Genomic DNA, 22,568 nt, shown 5'->3' with positions numbered 1-22,568 from the left:
CAATCGCTGCAACGACGACAATAGCCGAGCCATAACAATGTCTGAAATTCAGCGCGTGTCCTGTGTTTTGCCAACCCCAGCGCGTGGCTATGATCAACATTGGCGGCATATAATCGGCTCCAGATTACCTGGCCGCTTGTTCTGGCTGCGAGTTGAGGGGGTGAACGCTGCTCGTTTTTCTTTAATTTTTTTCTGGGACTTCTATTGCGTGGGGTGAAAAACGAACGCGTGTTTCATAGGTTATTAACATCAGAGATCCGTTCTAAGTGATATTTGCGCAAAGTACCAAAATTGTTGCATCGCCCCTTTAAATTCCCTTGACTGTCGTAAGAAACCTTATCTGCTGACTACTTTGAACCTTGCAGGGAAGGGGATGGTAAGTAAATGACAAGGAGTGCAAGAAGTGAGGGTAAAGCGGCGGTATAATTCTGCACGGTCAACAGCTTTGGCTGATGCGTTTTATCACCATGCTGGAGTCGTGAAAAAGCAGCATTTTCTAGAAATTACGTATAAGTATGAGCACAATCTTAAATTAAGACGAACAAAAACTGGTTTCATTTTCGGGCAATACAAGCGCGATTTGATGGGTTGAGACAATCACGCCGAAAACAGCCCGTACTTAATATATTTTTTTTAAATTTATTACCTTGTAAAAAAAAACGCAAACATATAACACTCAATTAACAGATGCACAATTCATGCATTTAATTAGTTTCGTTAATATTTTTTTTAACTCACAAAACAATAATTTTTTCTAAAATTCTTTGTATGGAATATTTTCACTTTTCTTAAGATTAACGTTTATATATGGGAATACCCGAATTCCTGCAATGAAAGGCTATCTAACTATTGGTATTCAAATCACATTGCATTAATTTTACATAAGGTATTTTTATAGTGACTATGAATTTGGCTTGAGGTTAACGTTTATGAGGAAATATCAGAACCAAACTGCCTTACGTGGTTTTAAAACCAGTGTGAGCTCTTTCCAAGTTCACTGATGATATCAAACTGCACCTCTATAAATGTAACTTTTGATAGTTACATATTCCCAGTGTTGAAAGTTACTTTAAGTGTATTGTACCTAAAGTACTATTTCATGGAGGTTTGGAATTGTTGCATTTTATTTGAAGTACATTGTCTGAGCATGTACCTATACTTTACTTAAAGTATATTTTCTGGTACTTTCCGACTTCAAAGAACCTTCCCAAAATTGGTCCTGGTTAAACTTGTATCCCAACATGATGATTTGCCAACTCTAAAGCCACTTGACCTTATACAATATTTGTCGCCATTACCGAAAATAAGTGATGCACCCCCAATTACCCCTGGGGCAATGCCTTCCAAATAAAAAATCCCTTCATAGGGGAATAAAAAGGCACTATGATAGATCGTGATAAAAAGAACTTGTTCTTTACTTTGAAAGTATATTGCATTCATAGTACTTTACTTCAAGTTCATTGCACCCGGTGTACTTACCACTTTAGTTGAAGCGCAACTGCTCTCATTACATTTGTACTTCGCTTATAGTAACTTTTAGATTTACTTTACTCAACACCTGCGCTGTAAGTTTTACTACTGAGAAAATCAATGCCATCAATTTTATAGTTTTAATTTTACGTTCCTGTTTCCTTACATTTTTTGTTTAGTTTTCTTCTGTGATAACACTAACTCTATTTTTATTTAAAAAATATAACAAGGTTTTTTACGAGAATACAAACTTTGTTCTAAAGCATCTGCATTTGCAGTAGTTAAACATTAATAAAATGCAATCTGCTTCCTCTTGTGCTGCAATTATCCTGCGCTAAATATAAAATCCTGAATTAGACATGTGTGCACAAAAGTAGTGAGATTATTTTTCATTAAAAAAAGCAACTCGATCAGAATGAAACATCTGCTAACGCCTTCACTCATTTCTGTCATTATTTATAGCATATACAAAGACCAGACAGAAAGCTATTTTGGTTTTACTGTTTCAAAACACTTTTGCGCGAGCTCTCTATATTTTGTAAGTATTCCCTTCAATTCCAGTCTGCTTGTTCCTACAAACGTCTTCTTTTGTGTAACGTCTGACTAATTAGCCCGATTGAAGATAAACTTCCAATCAGACTTTACAAAGACACTAAGACACTGAAAAGCACATTGCATTAGTCAGAAAGTTTTCCTATATGTTTGCTTCTTTTTACCGAGTAACGAAAAAAAGGAAACGTCCATACGATATTTATTTTTTGCAGCTTTCAAAAGAGTCCCTCGTTGTAGCAGACTCAACATAAATGCCCTTTAAAGGCTCGGGAGACAATGGAGTAGATATATTTAAGCTGGTTTTTACAGCAATCTGAAAGTTATTTCATCACAGACTACCATCGTCCTTGATTTTCTTTTTTAAAGATATATTTGCCTTGTGTCAAGACTGAATAAGATTTTTTTTTCTGAGCTTTTTGTGGTGCGTAACTTCAAGCGCATTCTGTACTTCCGGCATCTAAATAAGGAAGTATTTTCTGCTCTGCATTTGGTCACTGTGAAAGCGAAAAAAACTGCGCTCCTGATGGAATTTAGACAACCCCAGCGTCGAGTGAATTCCCCATATTTAACTTGCAGAAGCTAGCTTGCATCCTTGTTTTCTATTCGGAATATTTTCCTTGTTAGGTCTGGCTCTCTGGTGTAAAGAAATTGTGCGAGGCTGTCTTATGGCACAGTAAAATAAATAATAAATTTAGTTTATATGTAGTAATATGTGTTACGATGTGCCACATCAAAGACAATTGTTGTTCATATGCAACAAAATTAAGAAAAGATGATGATGATTATTATTCTTCGTACTTAATCATTTGCTATGCTGAAATTGTGGTTCAACATTACTAGCGCCCACAGTTGAGAACTGAATTCGGGATGTGTCCACAGAGTTAGAACTATAACGTGTACAGTCAGACAAAAAGCTATTACGCCTCGTGAACGTCCGCTTTTTGTTTTTCTGGTGACGTGACTGGATCGTCCATATAAAGCAGCAAGGAGAAGCCCCTCAAGGCAGTCAAACTTCCGTTGTGATCAGTATGTACTGCGCCAAAAAACGACAGGACAAAGAGGAGAGTAAACAGGACGAGGCGCACTCGCAACTAAAGTTTATTTAGGAAAAAGCACATAATATATAGGCCGTTAAAAGCGCCTATTCATCTCATCAATCCAGAAGACCTCTTGATAAAATCAAACTCTTTCCCTGAGAGGGCAAGGAAAGGCTCGCTAACGCATTCATCTCCCTTTGCTCTAATCTCAAACGCCTCGTGCACTTCTCGGCATATTTTATCTTTATATTTCGCCAGAACCTTCACATCATGCAAAACTGGTGAGCACAGGCAGCGACTACAATGAACAGCTAAATTACCTGACGGGCTTGCTCTCATAGCTGCCGCATGTTCCCGTGCACGATCATTGACACATCTACCAGTCTGGGCGATGTACACGGAGCCGCAAGTCAGCAGAATTTCGTAAACCACTCCGACGGCACACTCAGCATATTTAGTTTTGTGTTTTGTGCCGCACTGCTCCATGTCTGTCTGGGGATTATTGATTCTACGGCACAAGCGTGCCATCTTTTCCGGAGCTGAAAATACTACGGGTACTCTAAACCGCTGTGCAACTTTCTTTAAATTATGGGACATGGCATACAAGTACGGAATAATTACCGGTCTCGTTTTTGGCTTCTCTCTTGCCCGATTAGTTGCCCCTTAGAACTTCTTTAACAATCCTTCCGCAACCTCAGTCTGGCATCCGTGTGGAAAACCTGCCTTCTGCAGGCGTGAAATCTGTAGATTAAAGCTGTCTTGCACAGAATGTTCACAAGATCGTTTTAGGGCCATCTCCAAACACGTGCTAGCAATGGCCCTTTTTACTAATTTTGAATGGGCAGACTCGTACGGCAGGTTGCGTTTCTTAGATCTTGGCTCGTACGCCCAACATATGTGGCTCTCCAGAAAGCGTAGTTTGAGGTCAAGGAACTGTAGTGTCCCTTCTACCGGCTTCTCGTGCGTAAACCTCAGACCTCCAGAACACGAGGAAAACACATCGAGCATCCGGGTTACAACGCCATCCAGCGATCGCTCTGCCAATTCGCTGAACACAAGGTAATCATCAACGTACCTATAAATCTTTATGCTGTTGTCGTGCCCCAGCTTCTCGGCAATGGTGTTGTCACATTTGCTTAAAAAAATATCAGATAGCACCGGCGCGACGCATGACCCGATAAAAATGCCCTTCTTTTGGACCGTTGTGATCTATGGCCACTACAACCGGGCCACCTGTAAAAGAGCGAAAAAGTGAAAGAGAAATATGACTCCAGGTAAATGCAAGTCGGCCATCACTCTGGCGAGGGATGGTATGGAAGATGAAAATAAGGATCTTCTTTTGTGGATATATATTACCTTTATATCTTTATTTCCTAAGCTTTTTCTTTTTTTTCTCTCTTTTTTTTTAGCTAGCACTTCTGAGGCAATCGACCCAGACACAGATGATAACGGCCATTCGTATACGCTGATGAGCTCCCCCTTGTCTGACTTACATGCTTGAGCGAGTGATGTCAGGAGTAGTTAGAGCGCTAGCCACCAGTCAAGTGCTCCTCAGAAAAAAAGAAAAAAGAACGCCTGCTCGCGTGGAGTTATTAGTTTTTTGCCTGACGGTACATATAGGATCAGGCCTTGCATGTGATTAAGTTAACGTGAATTATGCTAGATATGCAGAGCCAGAACCGTAAGACAAACTTTTTAAGCGAACACAGAGATAAACAAATAGATAAAGATGTACACCTTGGAGGGAACCGGAAATATTGTTGCCTTATCGTCAACTTGTTTTCTTATTATGTTTTTTTTTGTTTTTGTTTTTTTTTTCACCAAAAACTTTAACTTTAGGGAAGTTTACAGCTGAACACGATCATTTGCAGCGGCAAAGTGGATATGCTAAAAATGTTTAGCCAAGCCTCCTAATTCAGATTCCCTCTTGATAACATGCAGATGAGGTTTTTCGTTTTATCATTAGGCCCGGTGTTCTCCAAGTACAAATAGACCGATCTCACCAGCCAGTTTTCCTACGCTACCGCTGCCACGATGCATCGAGGGAACTTTAGACTTTCTGCACGTGCGTCAACCTCGCTGGAGCTCTGTGCGTGGGGAGCACGAGACAGCACGAGCCCTTTCGTGCACTGCCATTTGCCTCCTGTAAGCTAAAGTTATGGCGGCGTCACGCCTGCGCCGAACGCTTGGTGAGATCGGTCTATTGTTTGAAAAAAACACAATCCAAGCAAGGTCTAAGCAACCCAAAGCACCCTTAATGAAAGATGCAGAGCGTCAAACGTTCTCTCAAATTGATTTCTTGGTGTCATATTCACAATCATAATCGAGAAGGCTTCATGTATGCACCCTGAAGAATAAATGAATAAAACCAAATAATAATTTCAAGATAGAGAACAAAAACTTGCAAGCGTTCCGATGAATTTTCAGAATCTTGAAAACCCGACACCTATAGGAAGAAAACATTTTAGGATACACACAGAAGTCTCGAATTCTTGCGTTAGCCGAAAATCTTTGCGGGAAGCACGAAAACCTGCGGTTCGTGCGTCGTTCGCACTTTTATTCCTGTTTTGGGTTTTTAAGATGCTCATTATTTCTAGCTCAAAACGATCTAGAATACATTAATTGGTTGCCGTTCATGCCTACGTTGTACCCTCGAGAACCTCAGGAACTACCCCAACAAAAACATGCCTCCTTTCACAACTCCTTCACAATGTTTGGTTGTTTTCGAGCAAAAGACTGAACGTCTACTTGGTGGATTTTAATTACAACTTGGCCCCACGTGCTCGTGACTGCTGTCTCTACAACGGCACAAAAATTTCCAATATTGCTGAACTGGCGGCCATCCCAAAGTGGGGACAACGGAGCCGCCATCTTGCCTCCCACTATATGCATCCTTTCGTGAACTGTTTATATGTTTGTTAAGAATCACGACTTGTAAAATGACGTAGAAAGATGTTAAAAACGCACAACGTCACCGGTTTCTTCAAGTGTGTGCTTGTTTTCGGTGTCGGTCAAAAGGCAGGAGTAAGAATGGTGGCCGCGGTCTGTAAAAGGCGGCCCTTGCCGTTCCAAAGAATGTTGCCACTCTAGTAAAGCACAGCCAACAAGCAACATTTAGGCAGTTTTCACGGCACCTGCGACAATTTATCTTTCTTTTTCCTTTTGCATTATCTAAGCAATGAGCATGATTGTACGAGTGCTGTCTCAATCTTTGAATGGGTGGAAGAGTTTTTGTTTTTTTACCACTGAGCCGCACCTATTTTTTCGTAGGAAATGTGGAATATCTTTCCTGTAATTGACTATCCCAGCGAGAGTGTGCTTCGTTGGGGTTTATAAGTGTGATTCGTTGTAATGGTACCAGTGAGGTGCAAGCCTAGCAAAGATTCAAGGCTGTTGTTCCTTTAGTGTCATTATATATATATATATATATATATATATATATATATATATAATATATATATATATATATATTATTTACCATGTTCGGGTGCATTTCTTTTGGCCTCATGCCTTTACTAAACATTCCACGAATCTTCTGTTCAAACCTTGGGTTATTTTTAACTCGACGCGCTGGATTAGTTGCGGTTACTGAATAGCGGTTAAGAGTTGAGCTTGTTACTAGATACTTGTAAATAGACCAGCTTGGACTTTGGTACAATACTTCAACACGTATAAGTAAAGAAAATGAGAAGGCAAGCAGCTGACTACAAACGATGTTTTAGTGTAAACTTCCTTGCGTGTTTTCTGTTGCTTCAGAGGTCACATAGAGCACAAAAAACATATGACATAAAAAACAACTGGACAAATAAAGACAACTGATAATTACTTCAACAAATTATACAAGTAATTACTCAGATATACCTAAAAATATTGTTTTTGAACTGATCCGCCACAAGCTCGTTCTGCTAGTTTATGTCCCAGGCACAGCAGGGGTGGTGTAGCACATTCCCCTTTCATGAGGGAAATTCTACATCGGTCAAACGGGCCGATGCATCAACGACAGAGCCGGCGATCATGCCGAAAACAGAGGCAGGACATCTGGCAGCTCATTGCAGGACATGCCAGTGCAGTGCAGCCTTCAGCACCACAACCATCGTTGCCAGTAACAACAATCTTCATGCACGCAAGATGCTCGAGGCTCTCGCTATCGAGGAACTCGCGAAAGATAGCGTCAGCATCCCACCAATCACCATTCATAAAAAATGAAGACGATAACCACGAAGCGTCAAGCCCAGAACGACACAGCAAAAGCTTGTAACGCATCAATTAAAAAACAACTATTTGCTAAGTATTTCCGTATAATATTTATATAACTTTTTAACTGTTTTATCACTAGTTATTTTTAGCAGTGCAATTGGATTTTGTAGAATCATTTTCTCGTGCTCCACTGTGGGCAATGAAAGGAAATGAAACGCGCAAGGGAGAAGTTTACTCTAAAACATCGTTAGTAGTCAGCTGTTTGTCCTCTCATGTCCTTTATTTCTTCTTGTCGAAGTATAGTTCTTAAGTTTAAGCTGATATATTCGCATGCGGCTACTTCTGAGCTTATTTCGACTGCAAATGCAAGAAACGCGTTAAAATATACCTCTCCATAGCCACAGAATACTTCACAACAATCACTAAGGAGGCAGCAATGTCCGTTCAGAATCGTTGAGTCCCAGACCAACAACGGCAAACAATTATCGCAAATCGTCATTTTCTTTTTACCCAGAAAGCTAGAAACTTATTTACATTATTCCTCCACCCCTAGATGCTCAGAGATACCAACTTTTCCGGTTTAGCCCAGTGTCACCCTTCCAGGGCGCAGCACCAAAAACAGATGACACCTATATTGAAGATAAAAGCCTGGTCTAATACGCTCCCTTTCCCCTTTCCTAACCACAACTACCAGAACCTCCTCCCCCCCCTTTTTTCCTCCCCTGCGGATCGCTTAATCTTTCCAGGCGCTCCCTCGGGTAATTCGCACATTAACCATCCTCAAAAGACCGCTCGTCATAAAAATATAGCAAATAAGTAAGTTAAAGTCAGAATACAGTGCCGATAAAGCGACTACCATATCACTTGGTCAATATCTCGTTCAACCGTCCCAGTCGTTAACACGCACGCGACAGCAAAGACTCATCGTTACTGACGAAAGCTCGGGCCTGTGGTCGTTATTGTGTCCAACGCCGAGCGCCCGCAGAGGCTTCTGGGGCATTATCGAGACAATCATGGTGCCCTCCTCCCCCGCTGCTTTCCCTTCTCTCTCCACAAATGAGGCCCAGGGCCCGAGCGCCGGACAACAATAAGAGCTCGAGTAAAGTTGCTCAGCTCTCGCCTGGAAGCAACCCTTGCTCGAGATCTTTCGCTACATCTTTTCTGTTTTCTCTTTCCCGACCCCGAAGCGTCTATCGTTGATTTTGCCGGGGCCTCGATTCGATTAAGACCTTTATGACCCTTTACCCGTGTTATCGGTTCATACTGCGCGTTGGCGCAAGAAGAACGCTCGCGGGACTATACGTACTTCATCTTTTCCTCTCGCTGTCTTTTCTGCCCTTGCCATCTACAGTTCGGTTCTGGTTTCTTTAGATTTTGTCTAGAATATTTTTTCCCTCGCTCGCCTGAGTACAGGAAGAGGGAGGGTTGGATATTGACTTTGCCTCCCTCAATTCTTTCTTGCTCGTTTATGAGGATTCATCGTTTTTCTTTGTTTTTTATTCAGGTTTTCACTAATTTTGTACGCTCTCCATTTTTTTCCCCTTCTTTTTCTCGCTCTTGTACCGCGGGCCCAAGTGTATGTTGAACAATGCCCGCGGGCGAGTATTTATTATTCGGCAGCTCGTCGTCGTCGTGCTCGTTCAAGTTTCGGCCCGCAGTCAAAGTAAAAAAAAAAAAAAAAGAAAGAGAGATAAAGAGAAAAGGAATCGCTTGCGGGATACAAAATATATGCAGGCGGGCGCAACGCTCTCGCTCCTCAAGCTGGGCGGTGTTCATTAGTGGCGCTCATCAATCGACACTAAATGAATGTGACGACGCTCTCTTCATCGGCTCTTGCCTCTTTTTTTCTTCTCTTTCCCCCTTCCATCCTACACCCTCGCCTGTCCTCCATTTTTTTGCGTGTCCCACGAAACTTCGCTATAACTCTATTTTGCGATATCGGTGTTCCCTCATTCTTTTACTGCTCTTATTTTCAATGTAAGTTCAATTATCTAGAAATACGATACCTGGGCACCCTTCTTCTTCAATTCCCTGATGCTCCATCAAAATATGTTTTGTAGTTTTCTTGCACTCCACTCAGCTCCACCTATACTTTGTACGACCTTACTTAACATATGTATGTTTTGTTCGCTAGGAGCTGCAATATTTTGAAGTCGTCACAAAAAAAATTGGTAGGGTAATTGCAATGACGTTATCGTGGTCTTGTCACTTGTTTTTGTCGTTAATTCGTGCCAATCAAAATAACGTGTGGAGCAGACGCAAAATTTTCGTAGTGATTCCACCGAAATATAACATAACCTAAGAGCCAAAATATAAAATAAAAAAAAGAATCGTAGGTTTCCAATACTTCATTATCAATGGAAAGCTGAAGAGGTTCTTAAAAGAAACAAGTTAGAGGTGAATGCAAGTGTACTTTTGTCCTGTGAATTTCAATATTAATCAAATCAAACGAAATCAAAATTCCTTATTTTTCTTCATTTGAAGAGGGAAAACGGAGAAAAAGCAATGGAAAAGTGGCTTGGCAGGTCTCCATCTCCCCTCAGCAGCAGCACTGACAAACCACTCAAAACTGTTAACACTGAAAAGTAGTGTATTCGTTTGAAAAACGAAAAGCACTGAGAATGACCACACGTCATGCACTTACACTAACATCGGAGGCTCAACAAAAAATGAAAGCAAATATTTATTTATGAAAGACAAAAAATTCTGCTTTATTCCTCTAAACGATTTAAGAGACGGGGAAGAATACTTCGAGACATCTGATTTCCATAATTTCTTGTGGCGTGCGGCACTAACCACTTATCTGCCCTGCGTGTATCATAAATCGATCACCTAATTGTAAGCTCGGAATAGACAGAAATGCGTTTTTTTTTGTGATAAATATAATTTCATAGGAGATGCAAATTTTATACTCCTAGTAATGTATATATTATACCAATTAAGAGCCTCTAAATAAGCTACGCTTCAGAGTAACGACACTTCAGCCATCGTCGTGCTTAAAATCAGAGTTGCCACTTATCTGAGACTTTATTTAAGATTGCCGGAAACGCTTTTACGTGCTCCCAAAATGTTAAAGCAGTTCGCGACAGAGCAAAAGAATATCACCTGAGCTCCCCAGCATCGTATCTAAAACTAAGAAAGTCACCTTTTTTTTAAATTATGACGAACGACAGTTACGTCTGGCCTGCACAAAGCACCAAAATGGCGGTCCCCAGAAGCAGATCGGGGAACGGAGTGCCGATGATCTAAATGTAGCTCACTTAGTAACTCTAATACCAAGCATGTGTTCATAACGTGTCAATAAATGCTACAAATACCGAAAAACCAACCGCTGGGTGCGACCGCATACCCAGAGGTTTCAAGTGATGAGCGCTTGCCGTTTGTGAGGGAACAGGTGGAGTGTTTTTAATTGTTCGGGTAAGCTTCGCGAAAGGTGCGGAGATGTTGAGATGTCCGTATAACACATCATAATTCTCTCCTCCCACCGAACACTCAGCGCTAACTCTAACGCGGACTGCTCGAGTACTCTTGTATACCTAATACTAAAACTCACTACTACCTGGCGTATTGTCCCGGATGAAAAAGAGGCTGAACTCGACCAATGTAAACTGAATATAAAGGTTTAATCGGCGAACTCGTGCCAAGTAAAATAAAAGACGAGCGTCGAGACAGCAAAAACGCGGGCGGCAATTTGGTAGCGTAAGAGCAAGCGAGAGCGAGTCTGACTTGACAAGGTTGCAAACAGCTGCTTATCTAGTGTGCGTCACCATCTGGAATGTTCAACCCAGAAGGTTCGAGCGTCGCGAGTTCGGGGCGAGATTGAACAGGGCACATTCGAGAATAAAAAACTCGGGCCTAATGATAAAAAGGTACGCCCCGAGTAAGAATAAACGCGAATCTTCTAGAGTACCGTGAAGGGGCGCTGCTTGCTTGGCCCTGCGAGGGGCAATATGCCCAAATGTAGCGCCAGCGGTCAGAACCAAGTGCCAAAGTTTCATAACCGTTATAATATTTAAGAAGTTACGATTGTAGGAAATTTTCAATTAGAAAACTGCGGCCGACGAAGCCCTCGAATACATACAGCTGATGGCGCCGATTGCCAAGACCGGGCATCATTTTCCCATTGCAATTTTCTGAAAATCACTTATGACGTTTGAGTAAGATTACGGTTACTCTTTGAACTTTAGCATCTGGTTTCGGTCGCTAGCGCTATATGTGAAAGAAGGCTGAGCGATTGCGGACGCGTCGTTCATAATTGTTGTGCAAAAAGACAGGCTTTTTTATGGGGGGGGGGGGGGGGGGGCGGGGGGTACACGTTGTCTATAAATTTTTATATGATCTCTGGCTAGTTACACATTAAAACGCAAGCCGTGGTTTATTGCGTTTACGCTTCTTTCTTCGTGATTCCTTCTTCGGAATTCTTATCGAATAATGCCGCAACCTCACTTAGATAAGGCCCTGAATTTCTTAAGCTGTCTGCGAGTGCACTCCAGCGACACAAAAATCCTATTACTCGTAAAGATGCGCTCACTATTTTACCCACATGAAAGTTAAATCGCAGGTTTGAACCGAATAAAAAACGACGCACAAAATATACATTAATAATATTTTTGATAAAATATATATCCCTCGGATTTCTCATTCTAACGAACAGCATTTCACTTGCTGGTGCACCAGCCGCCCCTCAGAGTACTAGACATAAAGGAGGGCGTTTACGTTTCGCTTTAAGAGTGGAACATATAAGCCTCCGCTCGCTCCCATGCCGTGCAAACGTGCCTACGTGGCCTATTTTTCGTTTCAGCTGAAGTCCAGACGCAGCCAATGCAACAAGCTCGAGGATGTGCCCCTGAAGAGTGCAGGAGCGCGCGAGCTTGTCAAGTACGCTGAAAGCCTCGGAGCTCGCTCTTGTAGCGTCTTTTACGCTCACACGTAAAGTGAAACCGAGTAGAATCGGTAGCGGGTCTAACTCGCAACGGAAAGGTCGTGGATTCGAATCCCGCCTCCGCCTTAAGTTCTTAAATTTTCTTCTTCAAGGAATATTAATAGCTTTGTTAAGTGAAACTTTAGGAGACATGTGGCGGCCTTAATTCGCATTACATGGCGTCTTTTAACCGCTTTCATTTCTCGCGTCATGTCACGTTTCACGTGAGCGTTGGTGGTTGTTTGAAATTCCCGCGCGAGGTCATGTGGTTGTGTTGTCATGACCCTATCGACCAATCCTGGCATTTCCCGTCCCCCCCGACGCCGACGCCGGCTTTTCTGCGATACGAGCACCTTAAAGATATTGCTTTGAAATACTTCCCTTCAGTCCAGAAATAAAAAATCCCGAAGATTGTTTTTACCAAACATGCGAAGCCTGCAGCATCACAACTCCGCAGCACCGAAAAGCCATATTAGATTCAGCTATTCGAATACATTCGGAAAGCGAAGCTTAAGGATTACATTTAGCTTCTCCCCCTTTAACCCCCTCCTGTCCGTAGAACTACCCTTTACTTCCCACTCTCGCACTATACCGTGAGGTAGGTACAAGGTCGTGCCATAAAGCGTAGTAAAGACAATTTTACTCACTCCATAAGAAATTGGTCGCAATATTGTAAGCACGACGCTCTTTATTTTTTCTTCCCGTCCCGCAGCGTTTCGCCGAGTTCTCGCAACATATTGTAGTGCTCGACATCCCGAGAGAGTTGCAAAGAATTCTATATACGGTCATTTTTGAGCGTGGACCTTTTCTGGGTTCCACGTGATGTCCCAAGTGTAACACGATTAATCGAAATATGGCGTTCGAAAAAAAAAAAAAAACGATTTCGGGCAAATTCTTTTAGCGATCCTACCCTCGTCAAACCGGTCACCTGTTCGCAAATTTGAGACTGATTGTGTTACGACGACTCGTGATTACTGAGCCGCCAATACCGGGAGAAAGACCGTCGTTAAAAGGGCCTTTGCGTCGCAATCTCTGCTCGCATCAGGTCACGGCACCTGGACTGGAAATTCGAGGAATCGCTCGTTTGGTTCGAATTAATGTAATGACACGTCATCGTATCGCAATGAGAAGCTCACGAGGCGTGCCGTGCCTTCGGCGCCTTCCCCGCCTCCCCCTCCTCCCGGGGCTGACTTGCAAGCCGTAATTATACCGCCGGAGTCAAACGGATCATTGCCCCTTTGAAGAAACCTCATAAGTCGGTTCCTTAACGCATCGGGCTAAGATATTGTACTGAGGTGGCCGAAGATCGTTTATTTCGTGAACTTTGAGTAATGAAGCGTAAAAAGAAAAGGACCAGATTTTGTTACCTATGGCGTCCATCTATTAACAAAGATGTGTCGGATTGACGCAAGAGTGGCAAGGACGGAGGCAGGCAAAAGAGCTGACGCATACACTGATCTCCGATGTAGTAGGCGATATTTTTTTGAGTAAAATGCAGCGCGGGATGTTTCGGTGTCGTGCCTGATATTGTAATTTTACCAGTAAAACGTACCCAAAAGACACACAACCCAGAGGAAAAATTATTTGTTGGGCTATTTAGGATATTTGTCAACCACGGCCGCCACCTCCGAAGTGTTGCGTCACCTTTGATTTGAGACAGCCGCCGTAAGTAGCCAATTCGCGCTCTCGGGTTTTAATCTTTACTGAGGGATGCAAGTTCTTTAATTTTATTAAGATTGCAAGTTGTGCTAGTTTCTCCTTCATTCTCGAAGCAAAACCTCGTAAAGAAAGGGACAGGAGAAAACAAAATGCTAACAGGTCATGGCGGAACGCCGCGTCATGTTAGCTTCTATTTTTCTGTCCCTGTCTAAGGAGGTTTTGTTTCAAAAATGACTTTAAAATTTCGATACAGAAATTTCGCCGCCTTCACTCAGCTGGATACATTAATAAGTCGATTTTTTTTTCGGCGCCTTCGAAGGCTAATCATCCAGTTGACTTACGTGGTATAATAATATTGAGATTATGAATAGTGTGACAACAAATCATGAAGATAAGGCTCGGGTGCGCGCTTCAAGTCGGTCCGGTCTGTTGGTGATGTTCTATGCTGAGTCACAACGACAGGAAGAAGAAAAAGAACAACGACAACAACAACAACAACAAAAACCACCACAATAACAAGAACAAAAGCAACAAGAGCAACAACAACAACAATAAGGAGGACAACAAGAATACTTATACCCGTGCCACACGGGCAACTCGAATTCCATTTACAGCTAATGACATTTGTGTGACCAGCGAGCCAGCTCGCAATCTGTCGCGCGTGGAAAGCGCTACGCTCGGGGTGTCGCGCGCTGATTGGCCGTCCGCTCAAATGTCATTCGTTGTAAATGGCATTCGAGACGCCCGTGCGGCACGGGTATTACTCGGATGATGCCTCACATGCTGAGTGCGACAGCGCATACTGTTTTTAGGTCTAGACCTTGCCATTGGTCGGGCTTCCTCGGTAGGCTGCTACTAGTGGCTCTCGCAACGGCTTTGTGGAACAGTCGACACTCCAACTTTGTCAAAGTGTAAGATTCGGGAGTTTCTATTGTTACATTTACTCGAAATGTTATGTCCAAGTCGATCCAATTTTTTTCTCATTATTACAGTCAGGCAATATTTGAAGATCTAGATCAGGAGTAAGAGGGAAAGAAGAAAATATGTCTTTCGAGGCGGCGCCGAGTGTTCCACAACTGCACTCTAAGAAATGCCTGCGCATTACTCAAGGAGCCAATCAGTGCGATCTAGGAAATCAACTCAGCGAGTGATGAGGCGGTATTTCCGTTTTGACCTAAAGATGACGTCTGCGCTCTGGCATTACGCAATGCAAAGCGTCATGCTTGCATTACGTAATCCCACAGCGCACATTTCATTTTAAGGTCTAAGCAGATGTTCCGCCTCACCACACGCTGAGCTGATTTTCTAGAGCGCAATGATTGGCTTTAAGTGTTTTTTGGGTAAGTAAACGTGCAGGGATTTTTTTAGGGTGTGGAAAAAGTGAAGATTTTTCTGAATGCATTTTGCACACTTCATACACGTGCCAGGCTATCCTTGCGATAAAAACCAGGCACGTTCGCCATTAAAGCTCGCAAAAGCAGACAAGGCGTGCTCACCGGCGGGTCTGATCAAAATGTAACCAGGCCTTTGCCAAAGCAAAAAGCCGGCCGAGTAGGCCTCCAAACGTCGGGTCCCTAATTTAGTCTGGGTCACCCCTGTTTCTTAAATCGCCGTCCACGTTCATAAAACTGCCAGAACGAGTACTTTCCCGACGAACACTTGGGGTGTTGATAACTGTACAATGTAGGAAATCTGAAGCGCTAACTTTCCCCCAGCACACATTTTGAGAGCCAATCGCTGTAGGTAGAGATGCTGAAAATATACATGGTAATATTTCTTATTTGAAAGAGATTTTTAAAAGAGGCGTCTTTACTGTTACGTGAATGCCGCCTTACCTATATGTTTCTCGAGATCGGCCGACATTCGAAGGGCGAACAACCGTCACAGCCTGGTGGGTAATTAACTAAAATTCGCTTAATTAAATGTTTCATTGTCGGTTTCCTGGGCCCTCTGGCAACGGTAATTTTGAATACAGCAACCCTGGAACACTGGACCAACTTACACAGTTGAAAAAAAAAAAAAAGAAAACTCGCTCGAAGATAGATGTTGATAATTTCTCCCCTTTCTACCCCCCAATTCTGAAACTGAAAGTTCCAAGAGCGCCGGAAGCGCTGACCACGTCACACTTGTAGGAGTGACGGTTTCGTGTCGTGCAAATCGTCATGGTTTCATATCTGCACTGCGGCTGTCAGGGTACGGCTCAAAGCATGCCCATTCGCTGGGACAGTCTTTAGCACCCTCGCTTTTCATGCGTCATTGCCCTCGGAGCTTTAGTCACGATTGTTTCTTGGCGGAGGATGAGCTTCGCCAGACAACCAGCTCCGCCAGTTGTGTTGAAAAAGCAAATAAAAATAAGTAAATTTTTATTCTGATTTTACGCATATCACCTTGGAATTGAATCATAAAACTAATAGGTAATGATGCCCTGTGAAGCGCGCCTGCTAGGAGTGCAGACATGATGAGGCCATGACGATTTGTACATCACGAAACCGTCACTTGTACAAGCGTCACGTGGTCAGAGCTTCCGACGCACTTTAATCTTTCAGTTTCGGAATCGGAGAATATAAAGGGGAGAAATTGTCGACGGATATCTCGGAGCCAGTGGCTCCTTTTAAATTACGTAAGTTGGTCTAGCCTTCCAGGGCTGCTGTCTTCAAAATAACGAGTGCAACATGGCCCATAAAATTAATAATTAAAAAGTTTATTAACAAAGTTTGGATAATTACACACCAGACTCTGACGGTTGTTCGCCCCTCGAGGGTCCGCCGAGCTCAACAAACATATAGTGAAGACGGCATTCACGTTGTAGTAAAGACGTCTTTTTCTCAAATCTGTTTCGAATAAAAAATATCACCTGGTATATCGGCCCACAAATACAGTCGGCATTGTGGCATAGTTCATGGCAAAGCGACATGCTCAGTGCCGCAGCAGACACTACTCTCTTGAGGTCAAAACATAAGTTCAGCATCGTCGTTGACTTAATTCTCTTTATGGATTACGACATTAGGGCTCTACCAAGTGATTGGCTGAAAGTCGGATGCTCCAGGTATTAAACTGGAATTTGCAGAAAAACCCACGGCAGATGAGGAAAGACGATTTGGATTTAAATTCAGCTTAATATGCAATGGATTGTTGTGACAAAATGCAAGACGTTCGAGACCAAAGGCGTCGCTTTGAATGACCTTCCACGATTGGCCAGACGCTCACTATGACGTTTTTAGTTGTGTTATTTCTGCTCTCATTGAATAAAATAAGCGCCGTTCACACACTTTCAACCGGGTAGGACGGAGAGAGACAAGGCCGGTTTTTAAGCCTCTTGCGACGTCTTAGGACAAGCTCCGCAGGAGCGCGTCCGGTCGTAAGACGTCGCAAGAGGCTTAAGGCTCGTTCACACACTTGTTACCGAGTACGACTGAGAGAGACAAGACAGGTCTTTAAGCCTCTTGCGAAGACTTAGGACCGGGTGCGTTGCTGCGGAGCTGGTCCTAAGGCGTCGTAAGGGGCTTAAAAACCGGTCTTGTCCCTCTTCGTCCTACGCGGTCAAGTGTGTGAACGGTGCTTTAAAAATCGGTCTTGTCTCTCTCGGTTGTTCTAGGTTAAAAGTGTGTGAATAGCAGTGTCAGACTCTGAACTCTAACGGTTTTGATTTAGGAACGTGATGACTTGGACTCCACCACGTTTTTTATGCACCATCGAACTTGTTGCTCGCTTCTATTAATCTTTGTCGTGACGTCAGGAATAGGAACCATAAAAGGACGCCACCAAAGCATCTGTGCGGCAATCGGCTTGACTGAAGGATCGAACATCGGAGGAAGACTGCTTAAAATCAATAAGCTAGTGTGCGTTCTATTTTTGTTTTTTATGCTCGCGTTATGATGGAAAATATTTGAGATGAATACACACTTTAGGTTGCGAGACTTTGCGCGAACATACTAGTTTAGGTAGTGAAAGGTAAAACGGGAGAGTTCGTGTTACCTTCTGTTTGAGCTAAGTGCGATCCCACCTTGGCAACGCCAGCCCCAAGAAGGAATAGCTACATTATATTCACGCGTTGAAGTAACAGATACAGTCAGTGACTACGCCAACGTCGAATGGCCACCGCCTAAGTTGACGTCAGATTACACACCGTAGGCATTCATAAAAGTGGAAGCCTCCGGGAAAGAAATATCTAACAATTGCATTATAATCTTTTTGTAAACCGACAAGCTTCTTGAGCAAGCACCGTTTCCAAGGTCGTGAAATTTGCCCACGGGAGGTATTTAAAAAATAAGGCTCCTTTAAAAACATGTGTGACGACAGCCTTCAAGTCGTCGATTCTCTTATACTTATATGTATGTAATACAAAAATTGCGCAACTATTAAGAAGTTTTGAAAATCCCTGATCCGTCTATTTGGCGTTGTTTTCAAATAAAAATTTATGAAGACTGTGTACCGCCTGTTTACATTTTTTTTTTTTATTTAGTAAACGTTCAGGGAGCTCATGCGTCTACATCATTTGTGGCAATTTTAGTTGTGCTTGAAGTTCGCGAAGGCAAACTTTACTGCCGCTTAACACACTCCCAACGCATCGTCCCTTCTGGGCCCGGGTTAGAGTTCCAACTAACGCACCTTGGTCGATAGCCGCAGAAGCAAGAAAAAAAAAACACTCTTTTAACGAGGACTACTCTTAGAGTACACTTTATGAGGCTTATATATATAACAGCGAGGTGCTTCTAAGCATTACCACGCTTCATTAGCAATGCAAATTACCCAAGAAAACAAGACAAAAAATACGTGTGTGTACCCCTAAGTGATTGATGATGGCTTAGAGCAGAGAGCACAACCATGAAAACGGAAAAAAGGAAAGTAAAGCTCAGTTTGTCTTTTTTTAAGATGACTCAATCACAATGTTTCAGCATGCCGCTTACTTGGGGCCTTGGGACTACAGCGCAACTCAGTGGTACGAGGAGAACGAGTGTATATACTGCAAATGTCAAAAAGGAGAATCGCGGCTTGACTACATTCCCCACATTCCTGATCCCCAGTATCGTCGTTCGAACACTGCCCGCTTGGATCGCCCGATCCGATCAAAGGTGCGCTGAGGGAAAGAAACAAAGCGGAAGTATGCGGGACACTCGCCCTTTGGCGGCATTGCAGCGAGACAACACCTCTGTACTTAGCCGGAGTAGCTGAAGGCTCTACACCGCTTCACCTTTATGATGCACCGCAGCGGACTCCACGAGCCACCTGAGCCAATCCATGGCTCGGAGAGTGTCACGTGACCCCCCGGTTGGGCGGAGCGACACCCTGAGCGTGAAGTCACGTGGCACGCGCAGAGCGTTTGATTAGCTAAGACGGCCCGCAGGGCCCGCTGTAGTACATCGTCGGGTGAAATGAAGCATATAAAGACTCGGCTTGAGAAACGCGTGCCCGTGGCCCTGCCAAGGCTTCCTCCGTCCAGCATTAAGACGGGAGACGCCGTGCGTTTCAGGTGTGTGCGCGCGCCACGGTTTAAATAAATAGGTTATCGACCGGACCCGCTGTCGCCCGCCAAACTCAGCGGGAAGCCATCAGTTGCCTCCTGGGTGGTCTCTCTTTCCTCCCTCGGCACGCCGGAGGCATCTTTTCGGTGGACCCATGACTCCGAGCCGTTGTTGACGACAGTCTCCTGCTGCTTTTGTGCGCCTCCTACTCCTCTGACACGTGTTTCGACGCCGCGGCATTGTGCTCCGCTGTCGATAGCGTGTCGAGGATGGCGGCATGACGAACGGCGCTTGGGAGAGTTTCTTCTTTGCAGGAGCAGGCGCGATGCGTCGATAGCGCCGGCCGCGAAGGAAGTGCTTCTGGCGGTTTCTGGGGAGTCCTCGCTGGGGCTCGTTGAAGGGAGAGTTCTTCATCACGTTGCGTCGTCCTATTGTCGTCTCCTTTGGCACCGTCTGGAAGACAGATAGTTTCTATTGGGTACAAGAGTTGTTGGGTACGGGCTTTTTTTTTTAGGTATATCCGTAGGTTCTTATCGCGCTTTTCAAGTTAGGAACTCGAATAACTCACAATAGAAACTGCTTTTTTTGTTTTGTTTTTTATGGAGGCAGTACAACATCTTTCCACACTAACATACGAAGCAGAGTAGAGCCGAATAATATTAGTATAGTTCACCTTTACAGGTACCTAATTTTACACCTATTGGGCAAGGAGATCGAATCATAGGAGGCGCTTTATCAAGCGTGTTGTCCCAACAGCCTGGTGTTTACTAACACGTCATAACAAAGAAATTGAACCTCGCATAGCACGGTCTGGGCACGAGCGCTTCGCTCTGACCAGGAGCGCCCTTCAAATCGTCATCTTCAATTTGGTGGATCAAAAACAAACAAGCAAAATACTATGTGTTGTCTTCACAGCTGAAGTGTAGCGCTAGAGGGGTGCTTGTTCGATCTCCTCACCAATAGCCAGGAATACTACGAAATGTGCCCACAGGGAGGGGGAATGCTTGCGCGGAACTGCGCTCCGACAAGAAAGCGATATCCAGAAACACGCCCAAGTTGAGCATTTTTTCTAAACGCCGTAAAATATCGCGCGTGCATTATTTCATTCTAATGTGGGTGTATTTAGTAGTTTTTGATGACACCTGGCAGCACTGCTATTGAAACTGCGTATTAAAAAAACAATGTTTAACAATTCAGTCACTCAAAATGAATTAATTAACCAATTCTACCACAGGCTAGCAGTATTCGTTTTTGGCACCTCGGACACAGTCCAGAACAGAATTAACACTTACTTCTGCGCGATGTGTAGTTTTCGCAGGAGCGATTTGGCCAACGACTCCAAAAACACCCTCGATATTATGAATGCATGAGACAAATATCAAATATCTCTTTTAAAATTCAGAAGTCACATATATGGAGGTCGACATTACATGCAAACCACTTTCATCGCGACACGCCTAAAGCCATGCTCGCACTACTAATCCATCGTGCATAAACACGCTGCAGGCATGCTCGAAGCAGGCATAAGTATGGAGCGAGCATGCTTCGAATATGCTCGAGGCGTGCCCCCAGTTAATTCCGTCTTAATATCTGCATTGATCACCCTGTCTTTGTTTGACGCATGAACAGTGCGACTGCGGCTTAATGGCCGACCACCTGCAGACTCGCGATACTGCAAGGCAGAAGATCATCCTCACGACGGGGAGGAGGAAATAGGCAACGGTGGACAGGATAGAGCGGGGGAGAGGAGGAAGCGAGGCGAAAGAGGAAAACGCGAACTGGTCCTCAATCTTAAAAAAACAAGCTTTTTTTTTTGTTGAAGCAAATTGGGTTCGGGCTTATCAATAACATTATTAACTTTCTCTCTCTCTTTCCTTTCACTGTTGCAGCGCCGCCGTCCACGTTCCACTTCAACTACACCAAGTCTAGTTCGGATCGGGCGACGCTGCTGTGCGAGGTGGACGGCGCTTTCCCGATGCCCCACCTCAAGATGTACCGGCTCCTGGTGGACTCCGAGGACGACCAGGCGGAGCTGGTCAACGTCCAACTGACCACAGAGCGGAAGGAAGGCTACTACCGAGCCGTCATGACTAGCGAGGTGATGGACAACGCCCTGCCGCAGGACGAGGCCACCGTCTTCCTCTGCAGCTACTCCTTCAAGGAGATCAAGTACCAGAGGCTTAAGAGGCTCACCTACATGCCTGGTGAGAGAAAGCACGTCACTTCGATTTTGCGTGTTGTTTTACCATTCGCATGTATTTTGGCAAGTGTTTCTTGTCTACACGCGAGAATGACTGAACTAACTGCCGATTACACACGAAGTGCTGGAGTTTGTGTTTCTGGTGACTGTTATACGAAAACTGTTTTGGTGTAACCTCCCCCCCCCCCCCCCAAAAAAAAAAAAAGGAAACAAAATTGCGATTCTGGACGGGTTTGTTTTCATTGATACGTTTGAATAATACAAATGTTCTATACAGCGTCGTTAGACCCCAAATCAAACCGAAATTAACCGCTCACTAAAAAGACAGCTCGCCTTCTCGACCACCTCATTAGTGTGATGGCACAATTTCATTTTAAGCAGCGCTTGTTTTTAATGAATGATGTCCCCTTAATCATCTAATGAAGCTATTCTATAATTTTAAAGCTATTCGCAGCTTCGGGGCTTTTATGTAATTTATTTATAGTTTGACGTTTTATTGTGCCGGTCGAGGGAAAGGTGTCAGCGGTTGATTTCATGATGCCACTTCGAGGGTCTCATAAGTCAGAAGGCTCTAATTTTTTTTTTTTTTTTTTTTAAGTTTCCTGCTTCACGTAAAGGATCTATTGCTCGGAGTGAAGAAAGTTTAGGACAGGCCGCGCGCACAGGCTCGTAAATTCAAGCACCCGTCTCTCCTTGACATCCACGGGGAGATTAAGGTGGTGGAGAAAGTCTGCTCCAGTGATGGTGCTGCTCACGTCTGCGACCTGGTATACCCAAAGACTCACTCGTCGGAGGCCGAGATTAAGGGTGATGTGCCGTTCCTGGTATACGGAGATCCACGAAGAGTTCACCGGCTGAATGAGGTAGATGGGTGTCAGGGATCGATCTGCTCGTGTTGCTGTAATTTATGGCGCACCGTGCATTCAAGAGGGCGCCCATCAAACCACTCTGGCATAGTTGCCGCGAGGCAGCTATGCAGTTGCCTCACCTCAGACACGATCGTATGGTCGTGTCGCCGCGGGGTCGATCGGGATCTCGAATTCAGCTCCCGACGTGCCGCTTTCTCTCCT

At 43.9% G+C, this 22,568-nt stretch overlaps 1 protein-coding gene across 2 annotated transcripts in view; it reads left to right on the top strand.

Moving 5' to 3' along the window:
- Window positions 1–22,568, top strand: part of LOC8035937 — a 465,884-nt gene that overhangs the window by 272,437 nt on the left and 170,879 nt on the right. For both annotated transcript variants that reach the window (XM_029968194.4, XM_029968195.4), the window contains exon 3: window positions 21,188–21,502. In XM_029968194.4, the coding sequence (XP_029824054.3) occupies window positions 21,188–21,502 (315 nt within the window). The remainder of the gene's footprint in view (window positions 1–21,187; window positions 21,503–22,568) is intronic.

This window comes from Ixodes scapularis, unplaced genomic scaffold (genome assembly GCF_016920785.2).
Source record: "Ixodes scapularis isolate PalLabHiFi unplaced genomic scaffold, ASM1692078v2 PGA_scaffold0__279_contigs__length_252992795, whole genome shotgun sequence".
Classification (NCBI taxonomy): domain Eukaryota; kingdom Metazoa; phylum Arthropoda; class Arachnida; order Ixodida; family Ixodidae; genus Ixodes; species Ixodes scapularis.
Note: the sequence above shows the minus strand (reverse complement) of the source record. Positions and strands in the feature narration are given on the sequence as shown.